Source organism: Zingiber officinale, unplaced genomic scaffold, assembly GCF_018446385.1.
Source record: "Zingiber officinale cultivar Zhangliang unplaced genomic scaffold, Zo_v1.1 ctg200, whole genome shotgun sequence".
Lineage (NCBI taxonomy): Eukaryota > Viridiplantae > Streptophyta > Magnoliopsida > Zingiberales > Zingiberaceae > Zingiber > Zingiber officinale.
The window spans coordinates 8213-29363 of record NW_024589883.1 but is presented as its reverse complement, the minus strand read 5'-3'; the positions used below and the strand labels follow the sequence as shown (position 1 = coordinate 29363).

General features: G+C 37.0%; 1 protein-coding gene across 1 annotated transcript; it reads right to left on the bottom strand.

Moving 5' to 3' along the window:
* Nucleotides 1–21: 21 nt before the first annotated feature.
* LOC122036722 (sphingoid long-chain bases kinase 1-like) lies at nucleotides 22–20887 on the bottom strand. Its single transcript, XM_042596124.1, has 9 exons — nucleotides 20486–20887; nucleotides 18302–18852; nucleotides 17830–18201; nucleotides 17610–17703; nucleotides 17492–17529; nucleotides 16157–16303; nucleotides 15781–15880; nucleotides 4952–5919; nucleotides 22–461 (listed from the first exon to the last, which is right to left on the bottom strand). The coding sequence occupies exons 2-9, from the start codon at nucleotides 18716–18718 to the stop codon at nucleotides 312–314; spliced, it is 2286 nt and encodes a 761-aa protein (XP_042452058.1). The 5' UTR covers nucleotides 18719–18852; nucleotides 20486–20887; the 3' UTR covers nucleotides 22–311.
* Nucleotides 20888–21151: the final 264 nt, after the last annotated feature.

The window sequence follows — 21151 nt, the reverse complement described above, 5'->3', positions numbered from 1 at the left end:
CGGCCTTTTTGAACAAGTAAGAATGCAATCAGCAGAAGCATCTGGATATTAGCAGATAATAATAAGTTGTTTATACAAAAACCGAGAAAAAATGAAATAAATAAAAGAAAAAGAAAGAGAGGGAGAGAGGGAGGGAGGGAATGCTATGCTCGTAATACAACAGGAAAGCATACAACAAAAGTTCCGGGGATTTAGAAAGAAAAGATCACTCACACATATGAACATCAGGAACAGTGTTTGTTTCTTCGACTCGATGCTTGCAGGTCAGAATTCGTCTTAGAAATCCAGATCTCAGAGTTTAAGATATAGAGTTATTTACAATCTTCGGCGGGGCGGCCGATGAGTCTGCATTGGGTCGGAAGCAAAGAACACATAACCTGTCCTTTAACACGAAGAAGTTCCCCATCGATACCGCAACCGTTGTGAGTGCCCGTCCCAGGCTTAATCTTCACTGACTTAACCTGCAAGGTCAACTTGTGACTAAGTGGATGCTTATTGCCCAAGAGAAGGCAACAGGATGGAGTGTCGATGGAAGATGAAATCGTTATGAAACACAAAAGGAAGATCATATGAAAAGTATGCACAAAAATCTACATACAGAGCACAATACGTGAATTTTACAATAGTATCAGTCAACAAGATGATCAATTGTTTTTTCTATTATTCTATTCATCACTTATCGACTAAACAACAACAATCAAGTCTTATCCTATTAGATGAGGTCGATTATATGAATCCTTTTACGTCATTAAACTGTATCTCATACTATTTTATCATTGATCCGGATATAGTTTAGGACATGAGAGGAATTAAGGAGAGGGAAGGGGGCATTTTCGTCCCTTTAAGGGTTAATGCCTTTAAGGTTTTAGTGCTTAAAGCACTGTTCACAGAGAGGAAAAAGGGAGGGGGCCGCCGCCAGCCAAGGAGCGCTTTCTCCCACTCGCACCCTTCGCCTGCGCCGACGAAGCCGCCGGCGCTCCCTTCCTCCTCTCTTATACCTCCTTTCCTCTTCTCCGCAGCGCCGCCACTAGGGAGGTCTGGTTTCGCCGCCGCCACTTGGGGAAGAAGAAAGAGCTTCTTCTTGGTCCATCGTCATTGACGCCGAAGAGATCCGCCGGTGACGAGCGTCCTCGGGCCACCTCCTCCTTTCTCTCTCAACATCGGTGCCTCTCGCCGCTACTGCCGGCGCATCACGCGGCTTCGCCGCCGTCGAGCCGTGGCTCCACGCCATCGCGACCTAATCGCCAGCATCGTCTGCTCCTTCGCCGACGTCGTTCGTTGGCCACCACCTCCTCTTCCTTTCTTCGCGCGAGCAACATTCCGCCGCCAAGCACCACAGTGAGTTCTCTAGGCCTCCACCTCTAGCGACAGGCGTTGTTGCTTCCGGCCAGCGCCACCTCCTCCAGCTGCAACCGACCTCCCCCACCGTCACTGCCGCTTCCGGAGGCTACCACAGCCGCCGCCAGCGTCTCCAGTAGCCACCGACACCTCCGCCACCGCCGCCGGGTACCACCTCCAGTGGTCGTTGTCGGCGACTACAGCGGGTACCGCCTCCATGCAGCCGCTTGCCGTCGCTCTCCAGGCAGCCGCCCGCCGTTGCTCTCCGAGCAGCTGTCCGCCGCCACCATCCGTGTAGTTGTCCGCCGTCACCATCGGTGCAACCATCCGCCGTCACCCTCCGAACAGCCGCAGTCTGAAGTGCTCAGGTTTGTTTACCCCGACCTTCGGGTCGAGATGATGTTCGGCCTGCGAGCCGATGTGGTTCCAACCATCGAGCCGTTGTATTTTACTCTTCGTATCACTATTATGATTGTGGGTTGTTGGTTATCCGGCTTGCGTGTCGTATTATCCGGTTTGTGTGCCGTGCACCGGCCTACGAACCGCTATCATACCCGGCCTACGTGTTGTCTTTCTGGAGCCTTGCCGCACTGGATTCCAGGGTGTCGCTCTTAGATCCGGCTCCCCAGCTAGCTCACGTCCATCTACTCATCCGGGCCACGACAACTCGATCAGCATCGCAATCAGCTCACCGACCCATCCGAGGGCGCCCCCCCCCCCGGGGTCAGGGTACGTTCTCGTACTTCTTATTCGTGCATTTATTTCTCTATTGTTATCTGACTGCTCATATGTTCGCGGAACCCACCTCGAGCATCGAGGTACCAGGGATCGGGGTAACCCGGTCGCTGGTTGTGTTGACCAAAAGACTTTGGACGACTTGGTCAACGCAGAAGACAGGATCAATCATCTATACTTAAATAAATTTTATCTTGTTTTATTATTGCTAACCAAATCTTTTTTAGTCTTTCTCCTCGTTTAACATGCGTGTTTGTCATAGTTTGACATTGCCTAACTGGATTGATTGTCTAAGTATACCATCTTAAACGTGTCTCTTGTAGTTTTCCCTCAATAGATGCAACTCCGACTTTCTCTCTAATGCTCTCATTTATTATTTTGTCCATCCTCGTATGTCCGCACATCCACCTTAACATCCTTATCTATGCAACTCAGATCTTTTGCTCATGTGCTCGAGTCATAGTCTAACATTCTATATAAAGCTACCAATATTTAGCTCCATATAACATAGCAGGTCTAACTGCGGTTTTATAGAACTTTCCTTTAAGTATACTTTACGATCACATAAAATACCCGATGCTCTCTATTTCAACCATCCTGCTTGTATTCTATATAAGACATCTCTCTCAATTCCTTCATCTTTTTGCAAAAATGATCCTAAATATTTAAAACTCTCGGTTCCGAGCAACTTGTCATCTCTTATTTTAACAATTATTTCATCACGTCTAATATTGTTAAACTTAAATTTCATTTATTCTGTCTTTATTCTACTAAGCCTAATATTTTTCCTTCTAGTATTTTCTACCAGATTCTAGTTTATTATTTACTTCTTCACTTGTTTCATCTATCAAAATAATATTATTTGCAAATAACATACACCACGATACTGTGTCTTATATATACACAGGGACTTAGAGTTGATCCTTAATGTAACCCTAATTTTATTGGAAATGCTTCAATTACTCCGCCCGAAGTCTTTACTCTAGTTGTTACATCCTCGTACATATCCTTAATTAGTTCAATAGATGTTACACTAACACCGCTTTTTTCTAGAATTTTCCATATAATTTTTCTTGTAACTCTATTATAAGTTTTTTATAAGTCAATGAATACTATGTGTAGATCTTATTTTTGCTCCCGATATTTTTCAATTAATTGTCGAAGATGTATAACTTCTATTGTCGACCTTCCCGGCATGAACCCAAATTGATTTTTGATCACCATGGTCTCCTTCCTTAATCTTTTTTCTATTACTTTTTCCGACTCATTAGTTTAATACCCCTATAGTTTTCACAATTTCATACGTCTCTCTTGTTCTTATATAAGGAAACTAGAGTACTTATCCACCATTGATCAGGTATTTTTTTCATTTTTAATATCATGTTAAATAATTTTAGAAGTCATTCAATATCTTATTTCCCTAGACATTTCTATACATCTATCAGAATATCATCTGGTCCAACGACTTTTCCATGTGCATTCCATTTAAAATTTGTTAAATTTCTAAAGTTTGAATTCTACGATAAAAATTTAAATTTTTATGTTCATTTGACCTACTTAAATTAACTAAGTTAAATTGGTCATCTAAACTTTCATTAAAAAGTTGATGAAAATATCTCTTTCACCGTCCTTTTATTTCTTCATCATTTACTAGTATCCTATTACATTAATTTTTAATACATTTTATTTAAATAAGATCTCTCGACTTACTTTATCTCACTTTAGCTATTCTATAAATGTCCCTTTCCCCTTCTTTTGCATCCAATTTTTGCTATAATCGTTCAAAAGTTTCATTCTTTGCTTCATTCACTATTTTCTCAGATTCTTTCTTGACTATTGTATATTTTTTTTAAAATTTTCCTTATTCTTATAAATATATAATTCCTTATAAGCTATTCATTTTTCCTTCACTTTCTTTTGTACTTTTTCATTCCACCACCAAGATTCTTTAGTGGTGCATGTCCCTTTGACTCACCGAGTACACTCTTAGCTACTATTTTTAACTTTAATACCATCTTTATCCTATGTCATATTAGAGTCATCGTATATTTCACCTAATGCTTGTACTACTACTTTCTACTTAAATATATTTTGCTTCCCATCCTTTAACTTCTACCACTTAATTCTAGGAGTCGTATAGATTTTCTTTTTATTGATACTGTATTTGAGGCATATATCCAACACTACTAACTTATGTTGGATAGTTAAGTTTTCTTCAAGGACGACCTTGTAATCTTTACAATCTATCATTCTTCCTAACCATAAGAAAATCAATTTGCGATTTATTATTCCCATTTTTAAACGTGACTAAGAGTTCTTCTCTTTTCTTAAAAAAACGTATTAGCTAATATATGGTTATATGCTATCGCAAAATCTAATATAATTTTCCCTTCCTCATTTCTCGTTCCAAACTCATAACCCCCATGTATCCTCTCATATTTATCATTTTTCACTCCGACATACTCATTTACATCACCTCCTATGAAAATCATTTCATTTGGCAGAATGTTTTGTAATATTTCACCTAAATCGTCCCAAAAGTTTGATTTAGTCCCACTAATCGACTAAACAATAATAGAATTAGTAACTACTAATATTATCTTTTTTTCAAATCTGGAAGAGTGCTCTTATTCCGTGACTCCTAATATACTACAATAAATACAGAGCTCTTGGTCAAAATGATAGCCTGTTACACTCAAGTTTAATTGATGTAAGTTGCAGGTGATAAAAGCTTTATGAGAATAGAAGAGTAAGCTACTCTTAATTTGAAATAACTGAAAGAATTAAATGTAGAAATAAATAACAAGAAGTCAAACAAAGAACAAAATTAGAGGGAAAGCTGAAGCACACACAAGCTGGGGGTTAGGCATGAACATACCTTGATGTAGTCCACATAGGGGAGGGCTATATGCTTACCAAACTGCAAAGAAATGAGAAATCTTAATAATCTTAACCTCCCACTTCCACCAACTAACAACAAGTCTAGACTGTTGTCGTCATGTATAGCTTTCGGTGCCACAACCTGAGAACTCAAACTCTGAACAGTTTTGCAGGAATGGTTGCACACAAGAACACCTAGAAATCTGCCCTTTTTGACAACCCATTTGTCCTCCAAGCTTGGGACCAGTTCCTTCGTTGATCCTAGTTCAATATCAACTGGTGGCACCAGCAATTCAACAGGATTCGCAACTTCCCAGTTGGGTTCTGCATCCCATTTTGGTCCTGTGCCCCACCTTGGTTCAGCATCCCAGACTGGTCCAGGATCTGAAACTGTGGATGAATTATCTTCTTTATCATACAGCATCACTGATGCTCTCGTGCCCCTTGTATCATTTGCACCACTCAGGTCAACTCGGGTTTTATCTGTCCTTGACTTTGACCTGGTCCTTGGCCAGTTAGAGTTGGTAGAAAGATGAGGTTGAGGATGAAGTACTTCATCTGGCTCAGTCACCAAGTTGCCTTTTCCTGAGGAAAGGCGCTTCGTTTTGGGATCGATTCCTCTAACATAATCAGATGGCTCACTACAAGCAGGTGTTCTACCCCCAGTGTCTATTTCTTCAATAGGTGTTCTGTTTGGAGACATCAATGAATCAATACTGGATAAACTTGAAACCCTTGGTATTCCTTCTTTTCTTGACCTGCGCATTATGTCTGCATAAAACTCAGACATATCAGCTCTGCCTTGATCTTCAAAAACCTCTTCCACAGGGTTTTCTGATTTCTTCGACATGGGAAGATACTCCAATTCAAAGCTATAGTTTGGCAAGCACAGAAATTTGAGAAAGCCGGCAACAAAGTAGCGTAATGGACCAAAGCGCTTTTGATACTTCTCCGAGAGTTCCAAAACTACATTTGAACATCAATGATTATCATATATAGCCTCTAAACAGTAAATATAAGCAATGATACAGTTGCTAACGAATCAAATACATAATAACAATCAAGTCTTTATCCTACTAATATGTCATTAGGCTTGATCCCCTAATATATCCTCATTTATATTCAAAAGAATTTTATCCTGTTCTATTGTTGCTAACGAATCAAAAACAATCATTTAAAATCATTTAAAACAACTTTTGGCATTTGGGTCAGCAAGCATTTCAAAGCTAACATGATGGAGAGGATGTTTATTAATATATACCAAGTTGTTAACTATTTCAAACAATCATTGAACTTTTGAGACAACCACTAATCTTAAATACCAACCATTAGCAATTAATAAACAGAAACCTAGGGGTATAATCTACTCCTTTAGAATCTAAAACAATTAGAATAGGTGTTATCCAAGTACTTAGGTGAGTAATCTCCTTTCTAGAGCAGATGTTGAAAACCTAATTTCATCCAAATATATCTCTTTTCCTGTAATCCTTTCACATTTGTCTCTTCATCTTCACAAACTTTAAAATCCTATAGACCTTCAGTTTGACAAAAACTCAAGAAAACAATAACATTTTGAAGTTCTCTTTTGGAACACTAAAAGATTTCAGCATTACATTTACCATAACTCTTAAACACTATACTATAGCTGAATCTTGGATATCTTCATTGAGAATTGTAGTTAGACTTAATTTTCAATTTTCAGTAATCTTTTCTATTTCATGTAATTAGCAGAAGATTGTTCAATATAATATGCTACAGTTTGACGGAGTGTTAGAATATATAATTATTCTCACATAAGGGAATATCTCTATTAGTTATCATGTTAGTTGTTAGTTCTTTTATACAAGTTATTTTTTGATCCAATTATAAGTCTGTTTTCAATTGGACCAACAATATAACAAACCACTCTAAAGTATTCTTTCCAAACACCACTCTAGATGCATTTCAATTGCAACACTATCGAACAGTTGTAAATAGTTTGCAGAGTAGAAAATCCCTTAAGCTAAGGGATTTAGTTAGAAAGATATCTTTAGGAATAATTAATTTCCTATTCTCTCTTCTGTTGTAATTTTGTATATAATACTGGGTATTTTCATTATATAAGGAGTGTCAATTTTTTCACTTCAATTCTTTCCACATGGTATCAGAGTTTTAGCCTTCATTGCTAATTCTCTCTTTTTTCCTTTCAGCTTCTGCATTTCTTCATCATCTGATTCTCAAACAGCCATTTCCAGCAATCCTAGCCAACCTATTGTGTGTAATTCAGTCCAGAAAATTGGTGATCTGCAAAATATTCAGGCTTCAAATAGACTCAACGGGAAGAAACTACTTGAAATGGTCTCAGGTGGTTTGTACGTACCTCAAAGGCAAAGGGAAACTTAGCCATATCCTTGGGACAGGGTCTTGCCACGACTGATCAGTTTTTGAGGCATGGGATGAAAAAGACTCTATGATTATGTCTTGGTTATGGGATTCTATGGAACCATCCACCGGTGATACATATATGTTTCTCTCTACTGCTAATGAAATTTGATACGACCTTACCCGCACTTACTCAAAAGCCTGTAATGTTGCTCAAGTTTATGAACTCAAAGTCAAAGCAAATGCTTCTAAGCAAGGAGATAAATCAATAATTGAATATGCCACGATTTTACAAAATCTGTGGCACAAATTGGATTATTACCAAGTAATTGAGATGCAATGTGCTATAGATGCTGTTGTTTTGAAGAATTTTATTGAAAATGAGCGTGTATATGATTTTTTGGCCGGCTTAAATCCTGAATTTGATCCGATCCGGATCCAAATCATTAGCAAAGACTGCATACCGTCCTTAGCAAAGGCGATCTCTCTACTCCGAGCTAAGAAAAGTCGACGAAGTGTGATGCTTGAGCCCCAACTCATGGCTGGATCAACCCTTCCAAAACTGAAAGATAAGTGTGGTGCGCCTCTGACTAAAGACAATAGAGTCCATCTTTGGTGCAACTACTATAAGAAACCGCGCCACACCAAAGAGACGTATTGAAAACTAATTGATAAACTACCAAGTCGAGAATGGGGAAGTCGTGGGGGCAACATAAACCTTAGGCACACCTAATCGAGTAATCCCACACTAAAGACAGCTCAATCCTAGGAGGATTCAACTGTGTAGAAATTGAGAAACTTCGAAGATTGTTGGATTCTCTTGATAAACCATTTGGTGCGTGCTTTGATTCTCTCATGTATCCCCTCACTCCCTTTTTGCATGAATACCTCTAATAATTTTTTTGATAACTCATGGATAATAGACTCCAGTGTCACAAACCACATGACTCTCAATTCTTAAATTTTCCACACTTATAACCCCAACCCAAGTAATAGAAAAATTGTAGTAGCCAATGGATCTTTAGCTACTATTACTGGTTTTGGAAATGTTCACCTTACCCCAAGCCTTATCCTTAAAAGTGTCCTCCATGTACCAAAATTGTTTGTCAACCTTGTTTTCATTCAAAAATTAGCTACTCACTATCATGCCATTTTTTCCCCCTTCTCATTGTGTTTTCCAGAATCACGACTCGGGGAGGAGGATTGGACTTGCTAAGGAACATAGTGGTCTTTACTACCTTGAATCCACTAAAAAAAATAATTTGTTTTTGTCCTTTCACGGTTCTTCTAATAAAGATAACATTTGGTTGTATCACCAACGTTCCTCATATTTTTCAAGAATTGAATGTTTCTAAATTTCAGTGTGATGTTTGCAAATTGACAAAGCATTCTCATGTACCCTTTTCTTTAATTCATAATGACATATGGGGTCCTTCTAATATTCCCAATGTTTATGGGGCTCGATGATTTGTCTCCTTAATTGATAATTGCACTCGGGTTAAATGAGTATTTCTCCTCAAACAAAAATCTGTTGTCAGCATTATTATTCCTAATTTTCACTCAATAATTCAAAATCAATTTGGAGTGAAAATCAAAAGCTTTAGAACCGATAACGCTAGAGATTACTTCAACCAAACCTTATCCTCCTATTTCCAATCCCAGGGGATTATTCATGATTCATCTTATTGTTCATATACCCTAATAGAATGGAATAACAGAAAGAAAAAATGGATATTTACTTAACACTACTCATGTCATTCTTTTCCACAATAGTGTCCCAAAATCCTATTGGGGAGAGGCTATCCGTAATGCCACATACATGATAAATAGACTTCCCTCATGTGTGTTAGACAATAAAAGTCTCATGCAACTCCTCAATGTTTTTTATCCTCATTTCTGAACCACAAATGGACTTCCTCCTATGATTTTTGGGTGCACTACTTTTATCCATATCCATAGTCCACTTCGAGGTAAACTAAACCCTCGTGTCATCAAATGTGTCTTCCTTGGTTACTCATCCACTCAAAAAGGGTACAAGTGTTACCACCTTTCGTCTCAAAAGTTTACATCTTGGTTAATGTTACCTTCTTTGAAGATACTTCGTTCTTCTCTAAGTCCTATTCTCAGGGGGAGATTTTAGTGACAAAAGATAGCACTTATGAGTCATTTGAACCCATTAACACTCTTGATCTTTCTCCTACTCAAGTCTGTACCAAATCATCTTCCATTCCTATTCCATCTAGTGAGTCTCCTCCAAGTGTTTCTTGTGATACTCCAAGTATTCCTCAAGTGTATTCAAGGAGAAAGACCGCTCCAGAAGCAGTACAAGTCCAAGAACCTCAACCACAAACCGCCGACCTTGATGTTGAGATCATGTTAAGATCTGACCCATCTTTGCAACCTCCTGAATCATCCACTGACCTAACAGATAGCCTTGACCTTCCCATTGCTATTAGAAAAAGTACTAGAGAATGCACCAAACACCATCTCTACCCTCTATCTCACTATGTTTCTTTTAAACATCTATCACCATCCCACAAAAGATTCATTGTGTCTAAATACCATGACTATTCCCAATACTATTTTTGAGGCATTATCAAAAAGGGAATGGAGGGATGCCAAGAGGGAGGAAATAGATGCATTAAAAAAGAATAAGACATGGGAGGTTGTTAAGAAACCAAAGGGGAAGAACATTGCTTATTGTAAGTGATTTTTCACAATAAAATACAAAGCAAACGACTCTCTTAGAGACATAAAGCTAGGTTGGTGGCCAAAGGTTATAGTCAGACTTATGGGGATTCAGGAGACCTTCGCTCTCATTGTAAAAATAAATACGATCAGAGTTTTACTATCTTTAGTTGCACAGTTCAACTGACAACTCCTACATTATGATGTTAAGAACGCATTTCTCCATGGAGATTTAGTTGAAGAAATTTATGTAAACCTCTCACCAGGGTTTGCAAGGGATACTGGTAACATAGTAGGTAAACTGAGGAAGACTCTTTATGCTCTAAAACAAGCTCCTAGGGCATGGTTTGGAAGATTTGCAAAAGTCATGAAGAAGTCTGGATATAACCAAAGCCAAGGGGATCATACTCTCTTTGTTAAGCACTCAACAGTAAGGGAGGTGACAACTCTTCTAGTCATGTAGATGATATCGTTGTAACCGAAAATGATGAAAAAGAAAAAACATGATATAAAGCCGAAATTGATAGGGAGTTTGAAATAAAGGAACTGGGAAACTGAAGTACTTCCTTGGTATTGAGGTAGCATACTCTACGAGGAATTTTTATTTCTCAATAGAAGTATAGGACTGATCTATTAGCTGAAACAAGGAACATTAGGTGTAAATTGATTTCTAGTCCGATGGATCCAATCCACAACATAGGAGCATCTAAGAAAGAACTAATTGTTGACAAAAGAATGTATGAGGTTGGTTGGTAGACTCATATAGCTTGCTCACACTTGTCCAGACATAGCACATGTTGTGAGTGTAAATGTGTAATCAGCCAATTCATGCATGATTCAAGAGAATCTCACCTTCAAGCTACTTACAGAGTATTATATTACTTAAAATGCACTCCTGGAAAGAGAATTTTGTTCAAGAGAAATGAGATACTTGTTGGAATGTATACTAAAAGCCTAGCTTTTTGTATAAACATTTATTTAGAAATAAAAATCATATTGGTCAAATATCTACATTTATAAGCTAAGTGTAGTTGTTCAATTAATTTATATTGTAGATAGTATAGTGTATGGTGTCACACACAGAAGATAATGTTATCAATTCCTCATAAATTATAAACAGTAGCTCACGATTGAGATGGAAAGGAACAAACCATTGGAATAGTCGTAGTGTAATTAGGTATTAGTTTATCTTGACTGATAAATTACACTAGTACATTCTGAGTGTATTGAGCAGGACCATTTAAGATAAGTTCTTTTTATACCAATTTAATAAAAGAACAAGACCTTAGTTATTATGGAAGTGTGTGCTCTTAATCCTAATATAATAACAAGCACATATATTTAGTATTTATTTCTTTGACTTATCAAAGGGTGAGATTTAGCTCGATAAATCAATAGGCCTGATAAGTTGGGAAATGATATTACTTATAGTGTGTGTTGTTTATTATAGAAGGAAACTGTGTCCTAGTAATCTAGGTTGATAATGTCCCCAAGAGGAGCTCATAAGGATTGTAATGTTAAACTTTGCAGGTGGACTTAGTCCGACACGAAAATAAGGTTGAGTGGTACTACTCTTGGACTAAGATATTAATTAAAATGACAGTAACTCAATTAATTAGTGGACATCCGACATCTTAAATACATGAAGATTAACACACTCATGATAAGAAGGAGCCCAAAATGTAATTTGGGATTGGTGCGGTAGTTCAATAATAATTCTTTAGTGATATGAATTATTATTGATGAAAATAAGTTGGGTGTTCGGGACGAACACGGGAAGCTTAATTTCATCGGGAGACCAAAATCAATTCCTCCTCTCGGTCCCTATCGTAGCCTCTTATATATAGAGAATTATACCCACCATATACCCACTTCCTGCCCACCCTTAGGTGGTCGACCAAGCAAGCTTGGAGCCCAAGCTTGGGCCGGCCAAAGACAAGGGATTGAGCTAAGATTAGTGGTCGGCCCTAGCTTTAAGCCCAAGCTAGGTGTGGTCGTCCACATATAAAATAAAAGGGATTTTATTTAAAATATTTCCTTGTGTGGAAGCCATGGTTTTAAAAGAGAGTTTAAATTTAAATCTTTCCTTTTATAGTTTTCTACAAAAGATTAAGTGAAAGATTTGATATCTTTCCTTATTTGTAGATAAAAGGAAGATTTAAATTTTTTGATTAAACTTTCCTTTTTTGTAACCATGTTCATGATTTAAAAAGAGAGTTTTAAAATTAAATATTTCCTTTTATAAATTTCTACAAAAGATTAAGAAAAGATTTGATATCTTTCCTTATTTGTAGATTGAAAGGGAGATTTTAATTTTAGAGAAAACTTTCCTTTTTGGGAATCATCCACATGTTTTAATAGAGAGATTTTAATTTATAAAATTTCCTTTTATAACCAACCATGAAGGGAAAAAAATTAATAGAGAAATTTTTATTTTAAAATTTCCGGAAACAAATAAGGAAGTTTTAATTTTGTGGTTAAAACTTGCCTTATTTGGAGCTTGTGATGTGGTCAGCCATGATGAGGGTTAAAAGGAAAGTTTAATTAAATTTTCCTTATTAACCAATAGCTAGGAGAATAAGGGAATTTTAATTATAATTAAATTTCCTTATTTGCCAAGACCAAGGAATATAAAAGAGGGGGTAGAGGTGCCTCACCTTACATAACTCTATTCTATTTTCCTCTCCTCTCTTCCTTGGTGGTGGTCGGCCCTAGTTCCTTGCTCTTCTCCTTTTCTCTTCCTCCTTAGTGGTCGGTGGCATCAACACTAGAGGAGTCCTTGGTGGTTGGTTCTAGCTAGGAGAAGGAGAGAAAGGAGGCTTTGCTCTTGCATCCTTTGGAGCTTGAAGGTTGGTGGCCGAATCTTGCAAGAAGGAAGGTGTTGGTGGTTCTCATCTCGGTAGATCGTTGCCCACACAACGTCCGAGATAAGAAGAGGAATACGGTAGAAGATCAAGAGGTTATTGCTTACAAAGAAAGGTATAACTAGTAATTGTTTTCCGCATCATACTAGTTTTTCTTTGTATGAATTTCAAACACAAGAGGCTAGAGATTCTAGATTTTCGGATTTGTAATTCGAAGTTGTGTTTCTTTTATTTTATTTGTCGATCTTGTGATTCGATTGTTCCTTTTGGTTAAACCTAAGGTTATATAAGAAAATTAAATATTGAATTTCGTTAAGAGGCTTTGTCGAGGCAGTGGTGGATGTTCCCATACCCAAGAAGGTCATGTGCCTCGCCATGTTTGACCTGGGAGCCGATTTCCGAAATTAATATTTAATTAAATTTGTAACCTAGGTGGATTTGGATCTATAATGTTAAGTATCGTTTGCGATCTAAGTCTAAACCACTAAGAACAGATAAGTTAAATTTGGAATCAATAACGTTAAGTTCCGTTTGCGATTCCGAATTTAATTTCTAAAGAACACAATAGGTTGTTAGGAAAGGTTCGACACTTGTACAAAATTTTTGTACAGTGGAACCGATATGATCTTCCTAGGACCAACCAACAACACTAGCTTTAGAAGCTTATATAGATGGAAACTATGCAAGTTCTCTAGTAGATAGAAGATCAACTACAGGATATTGTACTTACCTTGATGGTAATATGGTGACATAAAGGAGCAGAAAGCAAATGTGGTGGCAAGATTATTTGCAAAATTAGAATTTAGGGTCATTGCTCAAGGATTATGTCAACTACTCTGTTTGAAGATTATTCTAGATTATTTGAAAATCAAATAGGAATGCCCCATGAAACTCTATTGTGACAATAAGTCAAGTAACAATATTGTTCATAATCCTATTCAATATGATAGGACTAAGCATAGTGAAATTGATATGCATTTCATCAAGGAAAAATTGAAGAAAGAATTAGTGTGTATGTCATATGTCCCTTTAAAATTATAATTTGTTGATGTGTTAACAAAGAGACTGAACAGTTCTAGATTGCATGATCTTATAGTCAAGTTAGGAATGGAAAATATATATTCCTCGGCCTGAGGGAGTGTCGAGCAACATAGAAATAACAGGAATAAACAGCTTGAGAACAGAGTAAGAAATCCCTTAAATTAAGGGATTTAGTTAGAAAGATATCTTTAGGAATAATTAGTTTCCTATTCTCTCTTATATTCTAATTTTGTATACAATGTTGGATATTCCCATTATGTAAGGAATGTGAATTTTTCCACATCAATTCTTTCCACAAACACTAATGATATGCTTAGTTAATATGAATAGTTATTCCCTGTAAACTCTTAAGAAATAAGTTTTTTAATATTTGGTTACAAAAATAAGCCCGAATACAAATTCCATAGGAACACTTATTCATTAATTGCAGAATAGCTATCACTCTTTTATTCAATCCTCTGAAAATTACCAATTCTTACTCCATGGAGAAACGTGGATGTCGGGCAGCCAGGCCAAACATGTCTTGTGAATTGGATGAATTGAACCAATTATTTCATGAAGGACTACTTTATCTTTGTGAAAACAATTACTTCTATATTACTGATAATATTACTACAAATGAAACATAGGAATTCAAATGAAGTATCCATTTCTTCCTGCAAACCAAATTAACGAATTGGCATTGCTAATATATTCAATGTCAATTCTATTCCTTAATAATTATTTTATTCTTTAGCAATTCCTTCTATATATCAAATGAACCAAACCTTCAAGGTTAGTTATCCAACCCTCTTAAAGTTCACTTTTATGTACATCACTCGAAAAAAAAAATTTTTAAAAAAAGAGAGAGAAAAAAAACAGGTCGAGACAGAACATACATGTTCAAAGATAATCCATGCATTCTATTATTAGACAAGTTGAGTCAATAAAATTAAATGTGTGATGGATAGTAGAAGACCAATGAAAACTCTATTTAATGTAATTGAAGTTGATTTAAGAGAGAAAATTTTACCAATGAGCTTGCATAGACTTCGTGGAAGATAAGTATGAGAGAAACCAAGGCCAGGTAATGCATGGCAGTTCGGAAAGCACAAATAAGGGATAGAGAAAGAATGATTGAGAGAGGGAGAGATCACGAAGGGATACCTCTATAGATCCTTATAGAGAGTGGCTCTCATACTATATAGAATTTGGGAAAAACCAAAAAAAAAATTGCATTGTATTCATTTTTGATATAAATTTATTCATGGGCTAGAACTACTAATAAGGGACTAAACTCACTAGACAAATACCCCTATTTAAGAATATAGTAAATTAGCATGTATTGGCATGCCAACTTCTTACCACATTGAATCAATTCAAGGATAAAAACAAGAATTGAATGCAAATCATGTAGATACATGGTGGACTGGATTCACTAGAAAGTATTGTGACTTGGACAAGGGCCTAAGTTATACTAAAACTACTTTGACTAAATGGAAATACTAATGGATACTCATATCATCCAAACTAAAGATTCATGATAATAGCAACAATTTTACAGAAAAGAGAAGAATCACACTTCCTCACAAGAATCCTAGTTATCATTCCTGCTAGCACTTGCATTAGATGAGCCACTAATATTTGGTGCTATAAACTGACTCACTAGCAAGTTATGACACTGAAATCAGGCACATTAAATTCTATCAGAGAAGTATCTATTCTTGCTACATATTTAAATGCTGCCAACTATATATCCAATCGGCATTTTTAGAAATAGATTTACCAATGATCATATGGAAATGTAGGAAACTTCATTTATATTAACATCTAAAAAGGCAGCCAGTTTAAAACAATTGAAGCTAGAACCAGAGAGACAATAAAAAAAATTTACCATCACTAAGAAAGCCAAAGTATGAAACAGTTGACCCATAATGAATAGCTCCACTCTGAATCCATTCAACAGCAAAAACATCAGTAGAAGTCAGTCCACCCTGTGTTTGGAAGGTAACAACAGAGAAATAAGAAAAAAATCATTTACAGAAGCAAAATGACAGATTCAGCAAGAAATTTCTTTCCAATTGGAATATCTACAAACAAACCAGAACTATACTAAAACAACTGTGAGATATTTTTGGAAAATCTAGGAACACATAAATTGCTCAAAATAACAAATATAATTAAATGAGGAATGCAAACTGACAGAAAACCATCAAGAATGTTGAGAAGAAGATTATGCTTCAGCTAGTTCCAGTTAGTTACGAACCTACCTTTACAATAGCCATTGCAGCAGAAATAGGATCCCTGACCCCCAAAATAGTCCAGACTAGTGAATTGTCTGAACCAGCAGGAATGATGCCAATTGGAATAGAAAGTGCTTCCTTCTGGTTATCTCTGCTCAGAAGACCATTAAGTACCTGCATGATCGTGTAAGCTAATTATCAAATTTCAAATAGCCAATGCTTGGTCTATAGAATTATATAACATCACAGGAAAGGTGAATTATCGGGCAGATGACAAACAGACTAAGAAAAAGAACCATAGGAAGCCAGTAGGTTATTGGCATCATTGAGAGTTGGTGTCAAAGTTCATATAGAGTTCATAATTGATCTAATACCAAAAAAGCCGAGACGTAAAGGAGACCTATTAATATAGATCATGCAGTCACAATATAATTGCAATATCATTGATCAGCTTCAAAATGCTCATAGGAAGATGCTAAAATGTTAGTTCAGCTCCTGTCCTATAAAATTCAAAATCTGCAGCAGAGATATTAAGCAAGATATATCAATGCACCAGATATTCATCTGTCAATTTTCACAACCAAATGTATTGACTTCAGCAATGTTGTAATTCCATGGTTTCTATCAAAGTTCTGGCAGGGTAGACAAGTACAAAAAATATTAATTTTCAGCAAATCATGTTGTGCTTACTGTACAGATTATAAAAATAAAATATGTACAGAAAGTGAATAAAAGAATCACTGGGAGAGACATACCACCTAAACTTACTTAAAAAGGAAGAGAGCAAAGAAAAATTTACAAAGAGTAAGGGAGATGCAATAGTTCTACAAAGGAGAAAAAGCATTAGCACAAAGTTGATAAGATTCCAGGAAGGGATAAGTTAGTTCTCCATAGTAGTTGTCCATTCAAATTGGTCAATTTAGTGACAAGCTCATAAGATGGTGATCACTAAAAAGAAATAATCAATCAGGTTAAAGGAAATTGATGCACAATTGCCAGTCTTTTTAACTAAAAATCAGAAAGAGACAACCTAACTTAGCTTATCCTAGCTGGAAATTTGAATTATTAAATTTTGATTCATTGTAACAGATCATTGGCCAAAGAAGGCAGACTCAACAGGACGTTGGCAACTATGAAACAGTAGAGTAATGAGGAGCTGGAGGTGAAAAAGTGGTAGAATGAAGTGGAAGAAGATGGGCAACATTTTGCAAAACTTTTTTAGCCTTTGGCACTAGTAATGCACACTTATCAAGGAATTTCTATTATTGCATCTAATGATTTTCTTAATCAACTTTAACTTACCCAAACAAATAAAATGCACAAAACAAGATGAGTAAATAGCGGAAAGCAAAATCAATGTACCTCATTCACAATGCCATCTCCTCCAACACATACTATTCCTGAGACATTTTCAGTAGTGAGACAGTAAGCTTTTGATTTTCAAGTGTAAATCTAAGCCAACCAACCTATGTTAGCATACCATCAGGGTAGGTGCTGATTTCTACAGTGGAAGCAAGTTCTCTTGCATGACCAGCATATTCTGTTTTAACCACTTCCATTACAAAGCCTGCAAGCTGTCAATAAGCTTCTCTGTGAATAAACAAGCATAAACACTCATAGTAGTGTCAGATTTTCAATAATTGAAGATATTTTTTAGTTTCTACTATTTCCTAGTCAAGAATGTAGAAGACCTGTCACACCTTAAAAATTGGCTCAACTTTATTATGGAATACTTTACTTGAACAACCATGCCCAGAACGAGGATTCAAAATCACTAATATCCTTGGTTGACTTTTGCATTTTATATATGGAATGGCATACAGAGGCTCAGATGCCACTACATTTGTAGACTGCTTCTTGCAAGACACTATTGGATGCGGCGAGCAGTTTATGTAGCATTGGAGATCTGCAAAGCTCTGGACCCACCTTACGGCTTCCTCTGGATTAGATGCTACAAAACAAAAATCTTTTTGATATCTTTGAGGTTTCACAAAACAAGAAAGACCACATGATCTTCTTCTGAGAGGGTATGCATGAACAGTAAAATGTCGGAAACAAGCAGTATATGAAACCTGCCAGAAGTGGGTCAAAATTATCAAAAAAAAAAACAAGGAATTTTACAGAAAGCATGAGAGAATCTTTTCCACTAAAAGAAAAACTTGTTGAACTCACTGATATGACATCGCCAACATGTAGCACATGGGAACCCCAAGCTAGGGCTTTGCTTGAAAGCTTTGCATCAATACTATCAGAGTTTCCAATCCTTGATCCAATTTGTTCATCAGCAGTTGTGCTTTTGTTTTTATTATCTAGAACAAGTTTCCCAGAGTAAACTTCATATCCCAACAAATCATAATTTTCATCTCCAATATCTAATCTGTGTTCTTTAAGCTTCAAAGGATGGTCACTGGTCACATGAGCATCCGATTGCTGCAAAGATTTTACCTTGCCTCTTTTTTCAGGAAAGGCAGATAAGGACATCTTCTGCCTAGCTTCCATGACAGAATGTTTGAGGCTCATTTGATGAACAAATTGATGCAGGGACCCCCTTGGTGACGTGACTGTGTGCTGTGGGACCGACTTGAGCATTTATTTATGCAAGCAAAGTTTCAAGATATTTGTTATTATCACAAATACTGGATGAATTCAGAACAGATGTTTAGAACACAAACACAGTGTTGGAGCAATAGTATCTCATAAGATATCGTTCTCTAGACCTGAACCTGATGCAAAACAATCATAACACAACATCAGAGCCCGCATAACACAGAGCAGAACATCTGTTACTGCCAGAAAACATGTTGTGCAATGACAATTAATGATATCAAATGCTCATGTCATTTTATTGCTGTAGTATTGATTCATCAAAGTAACATTGATTTCAGAAAGGGTAAATACATTAAATAAAACACCAAGTATATGTGCATTTTGTTGCAATTAGACGCACAAGAATTTTTTTTTTGTTACAGTTACATAATTGTATAATTTCAGTCCCTATGTAGGTGAAATCCCCCCCTCCCCCTCCCCCCCCCCCCCTCTCTCTCTCTCTTTGATTTTTCTACTCAATCTCTCTCTCCTCTTCCTTGCAGTCCCTCCTCCCTAATCATCCTCCTTTCTAGGGCTTTGAAATTCTTGCTGGGTGTTGGATTTGGGTTTCCACGAGAGCAGGAGCATAATGAAGCAGCAAATCAACAAGTTGTCCTGTAAAACCTCCTCAAAAGTTCTTCAAGTATCAAGAAAATTAGGGAGTGAGGAGAAAGTGAGGACGAGAGGGAGAGAGGAATAAACTTTATGGTTCATTATATCTACTTGTTTAACAATTAACTATAGACAAAGAAAAATCACAGAATTTATTAGATCAACTTACACATGAATACAGTATAGTACTTGTAGCAATCGCCAACAAATTTCTTGTCTTATAATTATCCTAATTCATATCCTACAAAATAGAAGCTAGATAAACCCTAACATAGGTCTTCAATTTTAACATAGGTCTTCCTGCAGTTCTTATAAGCAGATGTCATTTTCTTGCTAATTTATCTCGTGCCAGAATCACAGATGTATTCTGACACTGTTGGCGACCCTTTTCCAGGTCTACTCTAGTGACCACAAAAGGTAATCGTCTATGACCATTCTTACAAGTCTGAGTGGTAACACAACTCGTACTTCTTTCCAGCATCACTCAGAGCATTAACATGGAGCAGTGCCTAATTTCTGGTTTGCCTAGACATAACTTATATTCATGACCTACAGACGTAAAAAGAATTCCTCGAACAGAAAAATAAAAGATAACAGAAGATTCACTGAAATGATCAGCTATCAATGACTTACTCTCACCAAATTATACAAGAAGTAATGGAGCACAAATATGAGTAAAAGAAGCAAAATATCTCCGAGAAAAAGCTAATGCCCAAATATTTGTCTCATTCTCTACTTCTTCAACAAGCAAAATTCTCCGCCCAGAGCAATATCACCAGCAAACCAAATCGTTGTTGGAGCCAGAGGGGGAGAAAAAACTAGTAAACAAAGAAAGGTTCCCTATTAAAACAGTTCAAGGTCACCCTAAACCTACTATTATACACTACACCTAACAAAAGATTTTTTTGCCCCCGTCGGAACAACGAAATGCCAATCAATCCATTCGTTATTAATCTCTTCACAGCACGAAACCTTCAATTCCACAGCAAATACACTACCCAAATTTAATTTCTCAAAGGATCCAACCAACAAACAAACAAAAATCGAATCCCTCTGGAAGAACGAACTCGGAGTAAAAGAAACAACATCAATCCCAACTTTCAAGACAATCACGAACCGAACGTCTCAGCCGCAGACAAACAAAGAAAAGAGACGCACCTGGTGCCATAGCTCAATGCAACGGAGCCGATCGGGTGAGATCTAATACGGAGCTCGAGAGGGGGCATCCGCAACAAAGCAACCAAAAGCAGATCGAGCACAACCGCACTCCGTCCCCGCAGCCAAGATTAGCGTTCCGAGAACGTTACGAAACCCCCTTCTTCCCCCGATAGAAGAGAACGGCAACAGACAAGCGTCTACTATTTATAGCGTGCACGGCACGGATTGTGCTCTCCGGGGAAGTCTACTTTGCATTCGACCCCCTCTCGTCTTCTCGAATTCTAACGATCGCTAACTATGGAACCCTTCGCTTCGGAGGCGGCGGCCGAGAAGAAGAAGAAGAAGAAGAAGCAGCAGCAGCAGCTTCGCTTTCTCCACCAACCGGCGGAGGATTATATCCCATTCGCAACAAGGGGCTTGTGGGTCCGGTCACTCGCCGCCGTGGCCAGTGAGGTTACCAAAATTTGGTGGAGAATTTCCTTTTTTTTTTTTTTTAATGAAGTCAAATTGATCCAAAATTGTATACAAAAACAACTAACATTACATTTTTTTTATTTCGCACGAGTTAACAATAAATAAATAAAATGAATACACTAAAATTACTATAATTTAACTATTATATCAAAATTTTATTTATCAAATTAATTAAAATCACTAATAATGATG